General features: G+C 40.6%; 1 protein-coding gene across 5 annotated transcripts in view; it reads right to left on the bottom strand.

Moving 5' to 3' along the window:
• CAB39L (calcium binding protein 39 like) overlaps positions 1 to 14,211 on the bottom strand; it is a 60,110-nt gene that overhangs the window by 22,647 nt on the left and 23,252 nt on the right. For 4 of the 5 annotated variants that reach the window (XM_082278434.1, XM_082278435.1, XM_082278433.1 and 1 more), the window contains 2 exons: positions 12,763 to 12,911; positions 2,280 to 2,444 (listed from right to left, as the gene is read on the bottom strand). In XM_082278434.1, the coding sequence (XP_082134560.1) occupies positions 2,280 to 2,444; positions 12,763 to 12,864 (267 nt within the window). In that variant the 5' untranslated portion in view covers positions 12,865 to 12,911. Of the gene's footprint in view, positions 1 to 2,279; positions 2,445 to 9,232; positions 9,305 to 12,762; positions 12,912 to 14,211 lie in introns of those variants that run through there. The other variant, XM_082278437.1, reaches the window with a different exon arrangement.

Below are 14,211 nucleotides of genomic sequence, written 5' to 3'. Positions count from 1 at the left end.
GCACACTTTCCACAGTTCTTTAAAGTTCAAAAATAAATTTCATATTTTAAATTCCTACATACCCAGTCTGATCTTGATTCTGGGTTCCTGCCCAACCTGACTTAATTTCTTCATAACAACATCATCACTGAAATGATATCTTGTTTGTTGAGTGGCAGAAGCAATAAACATGTGTTTTCTACGGATGTGTGCAAGTCCCCCCTACACAGAGTTTGAAAACACATCTTCAAAGGGAAGTTCAGCTGTGAAAAATTGGGATCAAATTGGGTAGTGGCAAGGAGGAGACAGGGAATCAGGACAAAGCAAAGTCACATTATTGTCTTCAGAAATCAGATTTTCAGTAGTTTATGATTTGCTTTCTACCATTACATATGGATGAAAAAATTAACTTGCATATTATAGAGTGATGAAATTGCTTGTTCAACAAAGAGACTTAAATACCAACTGTGGCCACCAATAGAACAGAATGGAAACAGAACGGTTGATAAACTGGAAAAGTCAGTGGGAACATGAAGACAAAGCAGCACATGCTCTTACTGTCCTCTTGTTCCGTGACATTTAATTTCTAGTGTTTTGTCAAAAGAACGTGTATAACAGCTTGGCTAAATGATTGAAAAGTTTTGCAATGAAAAAAAAATATTTTGCAATAAGAATTATTGTAATTGTTTGTAATAACAGCAATTCAACAACAGATTAGGTATTTCATCCAGTGCTTGATTTTAAAGACTGTGTGTTCAATATGTTCATACAGAATTTTTTTTCTGGCAGAGGCAATACAGACTGTCATGTAACTAAAAAAAATGCAGAAGTGTCCCTTCTGGGCTAAGAGTATCTTCTCCTCCCCTCTTTTCCATTTTTCTTAAAGGGTTTTTTAAGGGCTTGGGTAGTTGGGTTTTGAGTATTTTTTGTAATTAGACATCTAACAGTAACCAGAGGAGCACAGAGAAGACAAAGGAAACGTTCTCACTAAATTCTAGCATTAAAAAAAAACCCTCCTGAACTCAAGACCCAAGCAAGAGTGAGAGAATTCCACTAACAACATTTTCAAAAATTAATACAAAATAAATAAATCAGTCCTTGATCCTGGATTTACCAGAGGGAGGTGGAAGAGTGGGAAAAAGGAAACATAAATCATCCATTTTCCTCCAGTTCATTCATTCACAAAATGGAAAGAAAGTAACTTCTACACATGACTCCCACAAAAGGTGTCTCTGAGAGCATCAGATCTCTTTGAGAAACTGATTTTTCTCTTCAGCAGCTGCCCATATGCCCAGGGTACTGCTCCTGTTCCAGACCTCAGCGGTGGCAGTTTGGCTCCCATGAGTGGGGATTTCCCACTGATGGTCAGACATTTGTGAGGAGTCACCAACATCCAGAAGCCACAGAAATCATGGAACTGGCCCTGGGGGCCACTGTTCCAGCTGATTGCAAACCAAAAGTATATGACAATGACCTGACAGTGCCAGAGTTTATTCCCATCCCTACCAGACAAGAGTAAATTGACAGCATTTATATTTATCCTGAATTACTGCAATCTTTGCTAGTACAACTCCTCTTTTCCTTACTTATACGCAAGTTCAGTTGTCATAGCAGTTGTTTACTAGGTTTTTGGTTTTAACAACAAAGCTGGCAAGAAGTTTCACATAATGTATAATTCTATATATAAATACATAACATTAAATAATATATAAACGTATACATTCACATTAATCTTTCTGCCATGAAAGAAAAAGTTATATTCCTTTCTTCTTTTAATCTAAACAATTAAGTAGGGGACACCCAAATTATCTTGTGACATGCTGTCTGTTTTTAACATGTTTTCAACTCCTTTCCTTTCAACTAAACCATTTTAATTCTTTCAGTCTTTGTCACATGAAATCTTCCATGCTTCCAATTATTTTTATTCCATGTCCCTGAACCCCTTCTAAATCGGACACGCTCTTCAGAGACAGCTCTAGTTGCACTATCCTGAAGATCATCCCTGCAGTTTACAAGGTTGCTCCTAAACAATATTCCCAGCACCATGTCCTATCTTGTTTGGATACACATGGCAATATTTCTTTATTGTTTTTGTTTTAATTTAAAAAAATCCCAGATTTACTGCCAGTGTACAAGTATGTCGTTCAGGACACCAACCAATCTAGAGCAGATACTTTCTTCAGCCTGTGAAAAACAGTTTTGAATGCAATGAAATTATTTAGACTTCAGAAAAATACAGCTTTACTCACTGACAACAGCAAGACCAAGGAGATGAAAGAAGTTTACGGATGCTGACCTACCTCAAAATCTATCAGCTGCAGGTTGGCAATAAGGGTCACTAGAAGGCCACTGTTGTAGAGCTCTTGTGCCAGCTGGGCCACGATTTCTGTGGGTGGCTCTTTGTCCGCGGTCCCACACAGAATTTCCTTCATTGCTTGCAGAGATTTTGACACTTCCTCCGATGCCTTTCCCCCAGCAGATAATGGGTTTTGTTTTAAAAAAAATGAAACAGGGAAAAAAAGGGAGTTCTTTTAAAAGACATGCATTTCAAAACAAATGTTTCTAAATGTTCTTGCAATTATCATTATTTATTGCAAAATTATTTAATCATTTTAGGCAATCATGGAGGCTGGAGCATCCATACTGTATCCTGCGGGCCTTACACAAGATAAATTCAATTTAAACATGGCATGCCATCACTTACAGACCACAGACATAAAATAGGGCCAAGAAAGCAATTACCAACCAGTGCCAGCAAGATCCTGTAACAGGTTTGGAGGCAGGCACAGCCCTGCATAAGCAGCAGCAATTTCACTGTTGCTCCCCCTGTCCTCCCCAGCGGGTTCCAGGGCACACATGGGGCAAGAGGTGCCAGATGAAGGTACCAAACCTGGCGGCTGCTCCCACTGAGGGGTGGCTGTTGGGCTGCCTCCCATCCACTGCTTCCTGATGGACTGTCCCAGCTCCTCTGCTGGGAACCCAAACAAATCCTTGCAGCCCTGTGGAACTGCTTAGCCCAGCAGGCAGCTGAACACCACACAGCCACTTGCTCACTCCCCCTCAGAGAGACAGGAGAAGAAACAGGGGAGGAACCAAATTTGTAGGTTGAGATAAAGGCAGCTTAATAGGACAGAAAAGGAAGGGGAGAATAGTAGCAATAACAACAACAATAACAATAAAAATAACAATAACAATAATAATAATAATAATAATAAACAAGTGATGCAGAATGCAATTGCTCACCACCCAATGTCCAGCCAGTTCCTCAGCAGCAGCCCCAGGCCAGCCTTCCCCCCAGCATTATATACTGAGCATAATGCCAGGCGATATGGAATATCCCTTTGGCCTGCTGGGGTCAGCTGTCCCAGCTGTGTCTCTTTCCAACTTCTTGTGCCCCTCAGCCCACTCGCTGGTGCAGTGGGGTGAAGAGCAGAAAAGGCCCTGACTTAGTGCAAGCACTGCTCAGCAACAACTAAAACATCAGTGTGTCAACTTTATTCTTACCCTAAATCCAAAACACAGCACTGTACCAGCTACTAGGAAAAAAAATTAACTCCATCCCAGCCAAAGCTTGACAGCTTCACATTGCCACCACCTATTGCTCCTCATCAGGTGTGATTTGAGCCAGCATCTTCCACAAGGGATTTGCTCACTGAGCGCACAGGCACTTCAGTCTCAGGTCGAAAAATTTTAAATTAAACAATCTGCTTTAGTAAAGCTGTAAAGCTCCACAGCTGCCACCAAGTGCAGTAAAATAAATCACATCTTTTGCTCCCACCTAGCATATACTAATCCTGTGCAATGCTTCAAGTACCTCATTTAGACGATGAATCAGGAATTACCTTACAAAGTATTTTGATCACCAAGGTTACAACAGGGAAAGGGAAGAGAGACGCCTGTGAACAGGTAACAGCTGTTCAGCATTCATGCAGTCAGCGGATTTAAATCAGATGTGAGTGATAATACCCCACCTCCCACGGAAAATGACCGCTGGCTGCAGCATGGCAGCTCTGGCTCATGCTCTCCTCACAGCTTTGCTCCACTTGGAACAAATAAAGACTCCGTGGAGCAAAGGAGTCATTTTTTCCTGTGGGTGTGTGTGCTTTAAATCCCACCTGCTGCAGCCGTGGGGCTACGGAGGCAATGGCTCCTTCTGGGTCGGGTTATATTTATTAAACACACAACCTGCAGCAAGGCCGATTGGATTCTTTGGCCAGAAGTGGAAAGGAAGTAAGGAACAGGACTGAAAGCAAGCTGAGAATGACAGCAAAGTTCCAGGCAGGATGCTGAAGATAGGACAGCATTTCACATCTTTGAAAAACCTTTACTTGAAATTAGCCTTTTGTTAGCATAGCATGTGAAAAAAAATCAAGACGAACACAGAAAACCCAAGAGTGATTTGTAAATGCTAACTGGAAATTAATGGATGTTAAAAGCCAGATCAATATTTTCAGTATATCTCTCATATATATTGAAAGGAAAACATCATGTTTTCAAATACCACCCCATCAATCTGCATAAAATAACCCCACAGTGCTCTGAAGAGGCATCTCTCACCTGCTGCTGATCTCCCAACACTTCCAATCACAGATTTTATTCACATTAGTGAATAAAAATGATGGAAACAACTAGAAGTCCTAAAAACAACCAAAACCAAACCTAACCACAGTAAAAAGCCACTTTTACATTGCAGCTACCTGGAAGATTCAAGCATTGATCTCACACAGCATAAGGACTGCTCTCCTCCAATCTCTTTGTACCTACTCACAGTTTTCTGCTATTTGAGATGGGTCAGCATGAGCAGCATGTAAATGAGCATGACTATGTGATAACTTCAAACAGCAGAAGTCTTGATGTTCCTTACTATCACTCAGCAAAAGAGCCTATTTTTACCTCAAATGTTAGTGGTGTGTCACTTGAGATATCCCACAGAGTACAGATGTGATTAACAATAGGGGTGCTATCTTAGAAACTAAAGCTCTAAATCTTTATAAGAGCTAGGGAAATATTTTCATTTCAAAGGAAAAGCCCATACATTTTTGGCTTTCCACCCTTTCTGCTGGGCTGGGTGTGAATATCTCTGGCATTCTGTAGTTAAAAAAAAAACATTAATAACTTTCCTTTCAAGTATAAGTAGTCATTTCTGATATATAGAAAATAGGTCTGCAAGATTCAGCTTTAGGTTTAATTCTCAAAAAGGAGGTGAAAAAGTAAAGTGGAGTGTGAGAAAATGAAACAGAACACTGGTGCTGGTGGGCAGAACTGGGCACCACAGCTGCGTTTCTCTAATCACCTGCCATCCCATCCACTCATCTCCTCAGCTTTTCCACATGAAATTTACATTTCATGTGTCATTTCCTCCCCCTTCCTAGCCTTGCCATGGTCTGTGTTTTGGCATGCAACTCGCCACCAAAAGTTATTCCCAGTCAAATCTAAGGACCGCTCCTCAGTGCCTATCCCTCACAATGTATCCAGAGGAAAACCATAATCCTGAACACAGATTCTTAAATTAACAGTCTCCATTTTGACATTTCCACTTCATCTCACAGCAATTTTAGAATAATACCTTAAGTACGTAAGTACTGTTTCTGGGATGGAAACTTTCTTAAGACTCAGAGAAAAAAGACATTCCAAGATCCAAAGACCCAAGATCTGTCCAAAACAAACAACAAAGCACATTTATTCACTCAAATACATGGAAAATACAAGATGACAGAAACATATCTGCATAAGAAGTCAGACTGGTCCTGACCCTCTTTAGGAAAAATTGCAAAAACCAACAAAAAGCCTCAGCAAGACATCCTCTCCCCAATGTCACAAACAGAATCTCAGTGACAAAAAAATAAAAAGGATTTGCTAGAAACCCCTAAGTCTATTATGACTTCCATTCTACTTTTTATTTTCCATCAGTGGCAACAACAACAACAGCGAAGTGCTGCAACAATCACTCCAGCAGAAGTTACAGTGCAAGAGAAACCGTTTCATGAAATATCAAAGCATTTCAGCCATTCATCTCACTCTTGCAATTAGGCACAATCTTATTTCCAGCAGATTCTCCTTTTATCCTCTAGGTACACCTCCTTTCCATCATGACTGAATTTATGCCATTATATTTAGAGACGCCGTTGTGAATAGAGGGGGGAAAAAAGAGGAAAGGAGAAAATTAAACAGATAATCCTAAACAGAACAGCTTATACATATTACAGACAAATGTCAAAAGTCAGACATGGTGAAGTTTGGACAGTCAAAAGCTGCAGGTAGGGACAAAAAAGCAAGGATGAAATGCAAGATGATTCCCAGCACACACATGAGTTTAGCATTTGCACTGCTGTCCCTGCACAGATGTCAGGATCTCAACCTCCTAAGCCAAGTTCCTGGTCTTTCAAACAAGTCTCTTTCCAACCAGAACTGACTCTGCAACCACAGAGTACAGTTTATAGTGACGGGCAACGCACAAGAGGTTTTTGGGTCCATTTTGAAAGACAGGATTTTGTGTAAATGTTGAAATCTAACAATCCTTGGATTACTCTGCTAACCCTACTGGACTAGATGATCTACAATATCCTTGGAGATGGAAAACAGACAGCATAGATAAGTCTGCATAACTTCTCTATGTTAAATTATAAACATGTTCAACACCCCCTCCTCATAATGCTGATTTTTTTGGTCAGAATTTATGTGTCTTTCTAAACCTACCAACAGCTTCAACCAGAGTGGGAAGTTTTGAAGATTCTTGTCTCAGTTTATTTTCCTCACAGATCAAAGTTTTGTCACTGTTGACTTAATGGGAACATAACACAAAGAAAGGAGCTTATGGGGAAATGATTCCCTGAAATTCTATATGAAAAAAATCTTCCCTGAAAGACTGGTTGATCTTCATGTGTGGGATAGGATGCAGAGAGGAGAGCCATAAAAATATGGCAAATAGGGCCATACAGCTTCTATTTGTGTACCTAGCATATTTCCAGGTTGAAAATCTCTCTATAAACTGTTGCTCTCTTGCACAGCAGCAGACAGTAACACACAGAGATGCCTGCCAGCATGATGCTAAATACTCCAACGTGTGATTCAGTGATCTGCCAGTACTCCATGCTATATATTGCAACTAAAAGCATAAAGCTCCTTGATTTGGTCTTATCTGGTTTTAAAATATTCTCACTGTGTGATTCAAACCTATTTTTCTCCTAAAAACACAGTGTCAATGAACCTCTCTCCACATGCAACTGTAAGGATTCCCAAGAAAAGCCATTAGCAGAATCTGAATCCAACAATCATGTAACTTCAGGATCACCCCAACTGACTTATTCTTGATGCAATTTCATGCTAAATGGACCTACAAGGCCAAATTGTGGGTATTTTGGATCAGGAGGCCTGAAGTCTGTCATTTAGCAAAACCATATGGACTAGTACTCAAGGAAGCTGGCAAAGACAATTTGGCCAAGCAAGCACAACAGGGAAACGCCTTTTAAAAGGATGCATGATTAAATGGGGAAGACAGGTTTGCCCCACCTGGACATAAATTCCTTTCCCACTGTTAATCTTGCACTTAAGACAGAACTAAAGGTTCTAAGGTCCTTAAAAATAAAAGCAACCAGAAGAGACAGGTTTAAACTCTTGGCACCAGAACCTGATAGTATCTGGAGTTTCTCCCACCTCTAGAGCAATAACAGGCCTCAGCAGAACAGGTAAGCCGAAACATGAAACCCTCCACAAAACCCCAGGACACGCAGAGCTAGGGGGAAGGGGTGCCAAACCCTTCTTATCTCATTCCCTCGGTTTCAGTGTGCAGCAATGAAATGGAAAGCAATTTTGCAACTGGCTCTGGGAGCTGGAGAATCGCATCCATGGGTATTCATGTTCCCGGCAGCCACGCAACTGTTCTTCCATGCAAATGCACACAGAGCCCTCCACATGCACCTTGTCTCACACACCAGTCCCCAGAGCTTTGTCGATGCAGCAGCCAGCAAGGTGAACAGCAGCCAGTAATGGCTTCCTTGTTGCTATGCAAAAAAGCAGGATTTATTGATAGAAGTATTTGTTCAGATATCTTGAAGTCTTTTAACTGTAGCCTTAATAAAATGCTGCTCTCCCAACCCTTCTGAACAGCACCAAATTTGTTACAGCACGTGGAGATGAAAGAGAGGACAGATTACAGTGACCTACCTGAACGAGCAGTCTTGTTAGAGAGATTTAAGTGAAAGGGGCAGAAGTGCGACACTTCAGGTTATTTTACATCTCGCTTCACTTTGCTTCTGAACACTGACTAAAGGCACTGCAGCCTGCAGTTCTGCCTGCCAGGAAAGCACTCAGCACAGTGCTCTGAACCTGCTCTAATGCATTTGAGTTCATTTTCCACAATAAACCCATGTCTTGGATCAGCTACACCAGAAACTGCAAATCTTTCAGCCCATCTAGACCACATGCAAAGATTAGACCAAGTTTCAACCAACCTCAGATCCGTTTGCTGCACTAAATTAAAAGCCTGTGACACTTGGAAGGCTTTTGCTGCAGGGCAGGTTCAGAAAATGTTACCAAACCTGTAGGCACCGCATATGGCACTGAGTCAGGCTGCCGCACCCGAAGATGTTTGGTTAGCAGCAAGAGGGTGATGTGTTCAAGGACGTCCTTCAGGGACAAACTGGATGCCACCTGCACTGCTTTGTGCTGACTGGGCTCAGCAGCTGAACACAAGGCTTTGAGAAGCCAGGATGTCACACCCCTTTTTTTGTGAGGTGGGTCAGGCACCCTTTCTATCAATGTTCCTTTGCAATATCCATCAACAAAAGACACGGCGACGCAGCAGTAATAAATGAAGCAGTGTGACCAGAGTGTCACATGCTGTCCATTCTTCCTAAAGTTCAACAGATAGGACCTCTTGGTACCACAGCTTCTCTTCTCTTCATCCCTATTTACATGCATCCTCCAAATGCTACAGGAGTTAGTGCCAGAAAGAAGGAAGAGAGTCTAAGCTTTGAAGGCTTCCTTTCCTAGGTATTTAAATACTTTCCTGCTCTTCTAGTTAGTTCCAGAGTGGGCATTCCTCATTAAATTCAAGGACTGATTGGTTCTACATGACTGAGATAAAATTGTAATGACATTTATATAATACTGTAATAAAACTTCACCACATCAAAGCCCAAACAGGATGTCAGCAATTGTATATGCTCCAAGAACACCTTATTTTATTTCAGATGTTGGAAGAGGAGGATTGTTGATGAAGAAGTTTTAGTCCACTTTTTCAACTCTGTCTTACCTTACTTAATCTCCCAATTATTCCATTAAATTTGCCAGTGCTGCAATTCCTTCTTTAAAATAGATATTGTTTCTAAAAATTTGTAAAAACAAGCTATTAGAAAGAGCACTTCAGAGGAAAAGGAGCCAGATATGCTGGCACTTTCAACCTGTGGTCTATCACCCATAAGAATGTAGCTGAGAAAACGGAAAAGCTTTAAGCACACATATAACCATGCAAGCAAACAAACAAACCCACACATAAAATAAAAGTAAGAACCAAACTTCAAAAATTAGCCTAATTTTCAGTTGGGAGTGTTTAAAAAGCATTTAGAAACACTATGGCAACACTACACACATTAATAGTTTAAAAAAAATTAAACACATGGAGAAAGGGGGTCAAATTCAATCCTTATCTAAGGAGACAGATGCTAGTGCAGTCATTAGAGTTTAGTTAAAGCTTCACTGGTACTACTCCATGAGTAACAAAAATCATCATGAAGAAAGAGTGCAAACCTCTGTATATTATCTGTGCACACGGAAATGCTTCAGAAAAGATGTAGAACTTCCTTTATGCTTACGACTGGCTTCTCTGCATCCTGTCTGTCAAGTTATATTCTCCACCCTCTTCTCATTACTTGAGAAGTTTTAACTGCTCTGCTGTAAAGTTCCCTCTACTGCACAGCTTGGCAGGAATGATCCTTTTTGCATTATTTAAAAAGATCCCCTCCACGACACAGATGGTTCCTGCTGAAAGTTGCACAAAGTTGTATTAAGCTCCTCTCTGTCTGACTTTGTGCCCTCCTGGCTGCCCAACAGCATCTTCGCCTCATACTTCAGATTTCTCAGCTGGGAAAGGAAAGGGGGTTCTCTGCTAGCCCTGCAGTTAATTCTGGCTTTGCTGCACTTCTCTGTCAATACTGGATCTACTAGCAGCTTTTAGCTGTCTCAACCCACATACCACATTGGCTGTACTACAATAGCAGCTTCATTGTCACAGGATAAATCTTGTTTAAGCATCTGAAGCAAGTCCTAGTTGGAAACTACTTCGCACACAAAATCAGGGATGCTCTGGAGTTGTATCCTGGAAGTCCTGGGAACCTTGGTTTTATGGTGAGGCATAACAGTACTCCTCTAGTTCTTACAGCAGACTAGGAGCTAGAAATCTGAAAAACTGGACAGCCACAAACTTCTCTGGTCACAGGGCCACAGGGTCCAAACCCAGCTCTGAGACATCCAGGGTCTCTGGCTCTTGCAGTAGCTAAACCTCTAGGCACTTTCATGAAAGTTTGACAAATTTCTTCTCCCTTTGGAAATCAAATTGGAGGTAAAATTAAAAACTTTGCTAGGTTTTGAAGATCACAGAGTACAGCACTGTGCTTTGTTTTTCTTTGCTTTTGTTTTCAGTTAAATTTCTCTAATCTTACTCATGAAAAGATCCTACTCACTGGCATTATTGAGTATCCTTCGAAAACCTGTGGGCCACTGAAAGTCTTCCCATTGTCTTTTCTTCTCCAGTTCAAACTGCAAACACCACTTAGAAACGGTGTTACTAAGTTCACAAACCTGAATGGATAGCAGCAGGTGTGACTGGGCTGATTGGTTTTGCAATTTTTCCTGCCAGTTTTTAAAGTTTATCATCATCTCAGTACTAAAGGTAGTCCTTATGATTTATTTCCATAAATTCAGAAGAATAAATTTAGCTGTTTTCTTTAACAGATATTTATTTCAGGACAGCTCAGTGGAACACTTTAGATGAAAGGCAGAATTACCAAGGAGTCTCAAATCTTTCCTTCTGCAATGAAAAGGGCCCTATGAGCTTCCTTGACATCACAGCACAAAGTCCTGAGTCAACAAGCCACGTAAGCCTATATTGATCCAAAAAGAGGCTTTCCTCACCTTCTGCCTTGCTGTTAGGGGACTGATCCTCTGCCCTGATCACCCACATTCACCCCAGGAACAGCCTCTATCCCATAGCAACAAAGTACATAAAAACTAAGTGAAAACCAGCCTCCTCCTGTAGAATAAGCACCATTAAGTTCATGAGCTGTTTCCATTCTAATATGCCAGGGGAACACTCCGTTATCTTTTGCTCTGTGAGGAAAACACACACCAGCTGTTCTGACTTTTATGAAAAACTTACACTGAGCACTCCATTTTCTAAGAAGTCTGAATTTCTCCTTGTCACTGATACCCAAATAAACAAACCAGCTCAAAGCCAAAAACTCTCAAAACCACAACCCAGAGGAGTCATTCTACAAAGCAAATCGAAAAGAAACCCAAGTATGGAGCTTCTGCTTTGAATGTCTTCTTTAATCAGGCTCCAAAGGATGAATTCAGCAGGGAAGAACATATTCTGTTGGTTTATTTAGTTACTTAATTTATGTTTTAGTTCAGAGACAAATTCTCTCAGTTTTCAGGTTACTGAAAGTATTTCAGAATGAAACATCAAATACCAGAGACCTCCCAGAAATCCATGTGACTTACCTTACATAATTAACACACTCTGAGCTACTTGCTTTAAACCAAAAAGTTTCAAGAGGATCTCACTAAGGGTGCAAACGGCTCTGTGCCTTGGGTTGGGTTAGTTTTCATACAGCTTCCGGCACAAGGTGGGGGAAGCACAACATGCACGCACGCAAACATCAGCTCCATTAAAAATATATTAGTGCCACTTATCAGCTATTTCTGCTTCCATTGACAGTCAATTTTAACTTAAAATTGGTCTGCTGTTAACTAAAACCATATACTTCTACTACAGCAATAGTATAGAGGGCCAGAGTCTCAGATGCAAAAAATAAAAAAATAATTTGATTTTATGCAAGCACAAATTCCTAATTGGGAGCATTTTGTGTGTTGGGGTGCATCTTATCAAGTGGTCACTGGAAAGGTGGCAAAAGTAACTCGAGTCTGTGTCATGGAATTAGAAGACAGCAGTAATATTAGCAAAAGCCTCTATAAATAGAAAATGAGTAGCACAGCTCTTTTTGGAAGCATTAGCACCCAGAACATTAGAAAGGATGGACAGAGTGAGATCTCTTCTATATACATTTGTATACACTCAGGTTTCCTGTTTTCTGCAATGTTCATCAGAAGTAGAGGTTTTCTCTGTGGGTAGCTACACATTAATCGGCAATCTCATTTGTTATCCTACTAAAACCATTAACAGTACAATAGTTTTCACACAACCTTCCAAGCTGTTTTGCTAGATTCATTACTGTTCAAAGTAGTGGGAAATCAGAAAATGCTGAGATCCAGGAGCCTCGGCCAAAACCAAGGGTGATTTCCCACTACTTTGAACAGTAATGAATCTAGCAAAACATTTTGGCCGAGGCTCCTGGATCTCAGCATTTTCTGTTTGACCCCCAGATCTGATGTATTTTATTTATGCAAAAGCCCCCTGGTTTCAGCAGAAACATTCAAGCACACAGCTACTTCCATGGGCAAGCACTCGCAGAATCAGGGCAGTGAGCAAACACAATTTTATTCCCTTTATTCTACTGTTCTCCCAGCATAAAAACCTTATTGGTCTTCTACAACATTACCTCATACCTTGTCTGTCTTTTTTTCTTGTTTTTCCAATATGGCCATGTTTTCTTTCAGAACCTTCACAATCTCAGCAGGATTTTTGTGTGATTTACTAAACAAAGGCATGGTCTTTCTTCACCTGGATTTCTTCCTTCAGGATAGAAGAGGGCTGCCTTAAATAAAACAACAAACAAAAACAGCTTTTAAGGTTTATACAAAACACAATAAAAAGACACAAAGACATTGTGAACAAGAAAAGGTTATGCCTCAGGCACTGCATTTTGCTTCAGCCACTCAGTGGAGCAGTAAAAGTTCCCATGTGTAGTTATTGCAAGTTCATCGAGGATTCACAAGCCACCATTAGAATATGAAAAGCAACTACTCAGCACCTGGACAGGAGCTGGATGCTTCCTGAAGGAAGCTCTGACCTACAGGTCGGCACTCCAGCAAGGCCATGCCTATGTCAAATGTATTTTGGACCCTGCACATTTGGCAGGCTCCACTAAATTTCACATAGGGATTTCTGTCAGACTTCACCAGCTCCATCACAATGCAGAAAACCAACTGTAGATGCCAGCACATCAAAAGCACCCTTTGTTTAGAGATTTGCAGTTAGGATCCCAGCTTCTCTGCCATCTCTCCTTCTTCTTCAGCTGCTTTGCTTTTTCAGCCTAAGGGACCATGAGAGGAAGCAGTTTTAGCTATCCCCTAAGTCTGACAGACGTCAAGAATCTGTGGATCAGATCTCACTTGTGTAAAACATTGCCTGAATTAAATAAGGAACAGAGGATCAGGCCCAAATATGAACACAAATGTTTTCATGACATTTAAATGAAAAACTGAGCATTTTAATGAAAATGGATTGTTTGTTTAATTTGAAACATTCTTCTGCTGTATAGTTAGAAAGGCAAATACCACACCACTGTATTTATATATGAAAGAAACCAAGTATGTCAGTTTCTGATCTCACGAAGCCTTAGGCTGTGAATTCTTACAGGTTTTGCTGAGGGTCCAATACAAAGATCTACTGAAGTCAGTGACTGACTACAGATGGCAATATGTTCTGGTTAGAAGCTCAGGACCGTTCTGGACTGAATTCCAGTTTGTGTAATAACAAAAAAGAGGTAAAATGGAAAAAAAAAAAAAAGAACAAAAGCAAAAATAATCTCAAACTCCTATCTCCTTCCACAACAAAAGAAAAATGTCACAATTCCTCCACACACACATTTGCAAAACTAGCTGTGAAAACATAAATATACACACAAATCACTTCAATCCCATTACTCTCCAACATTTACAATTAAAAAACAGCTTTATACAAGAGGTTTCAAAGGAGAGAATTAAACCAGCACAACACACACAGCATAAAGAAGAAAACTCAGTGGTCCCAAAGAACCAACTCCTCTCATGCTCCGTTGTTACTATGGGCACGCTCCAGAGTCCATCAGGAAATACAATCCTATTTGAACCATA

Source organism: Coloeus monedula (genome assembly GCF_965178545.1).
Source record: "Coloeus monedula genome assembly, chromosome: 3".
Classification (NCBI taxonomy): Eukaryota; Metazoa; Chordata; class Aves; order Passeriformes; family Corvidae; genus Coloeus; species Coloeus monedula.
The sequence above is the reverse complement of the archived record's forward strand: the minus strand, read 5'-3'. Positions and strand labels throughout refer to the sequence as shown.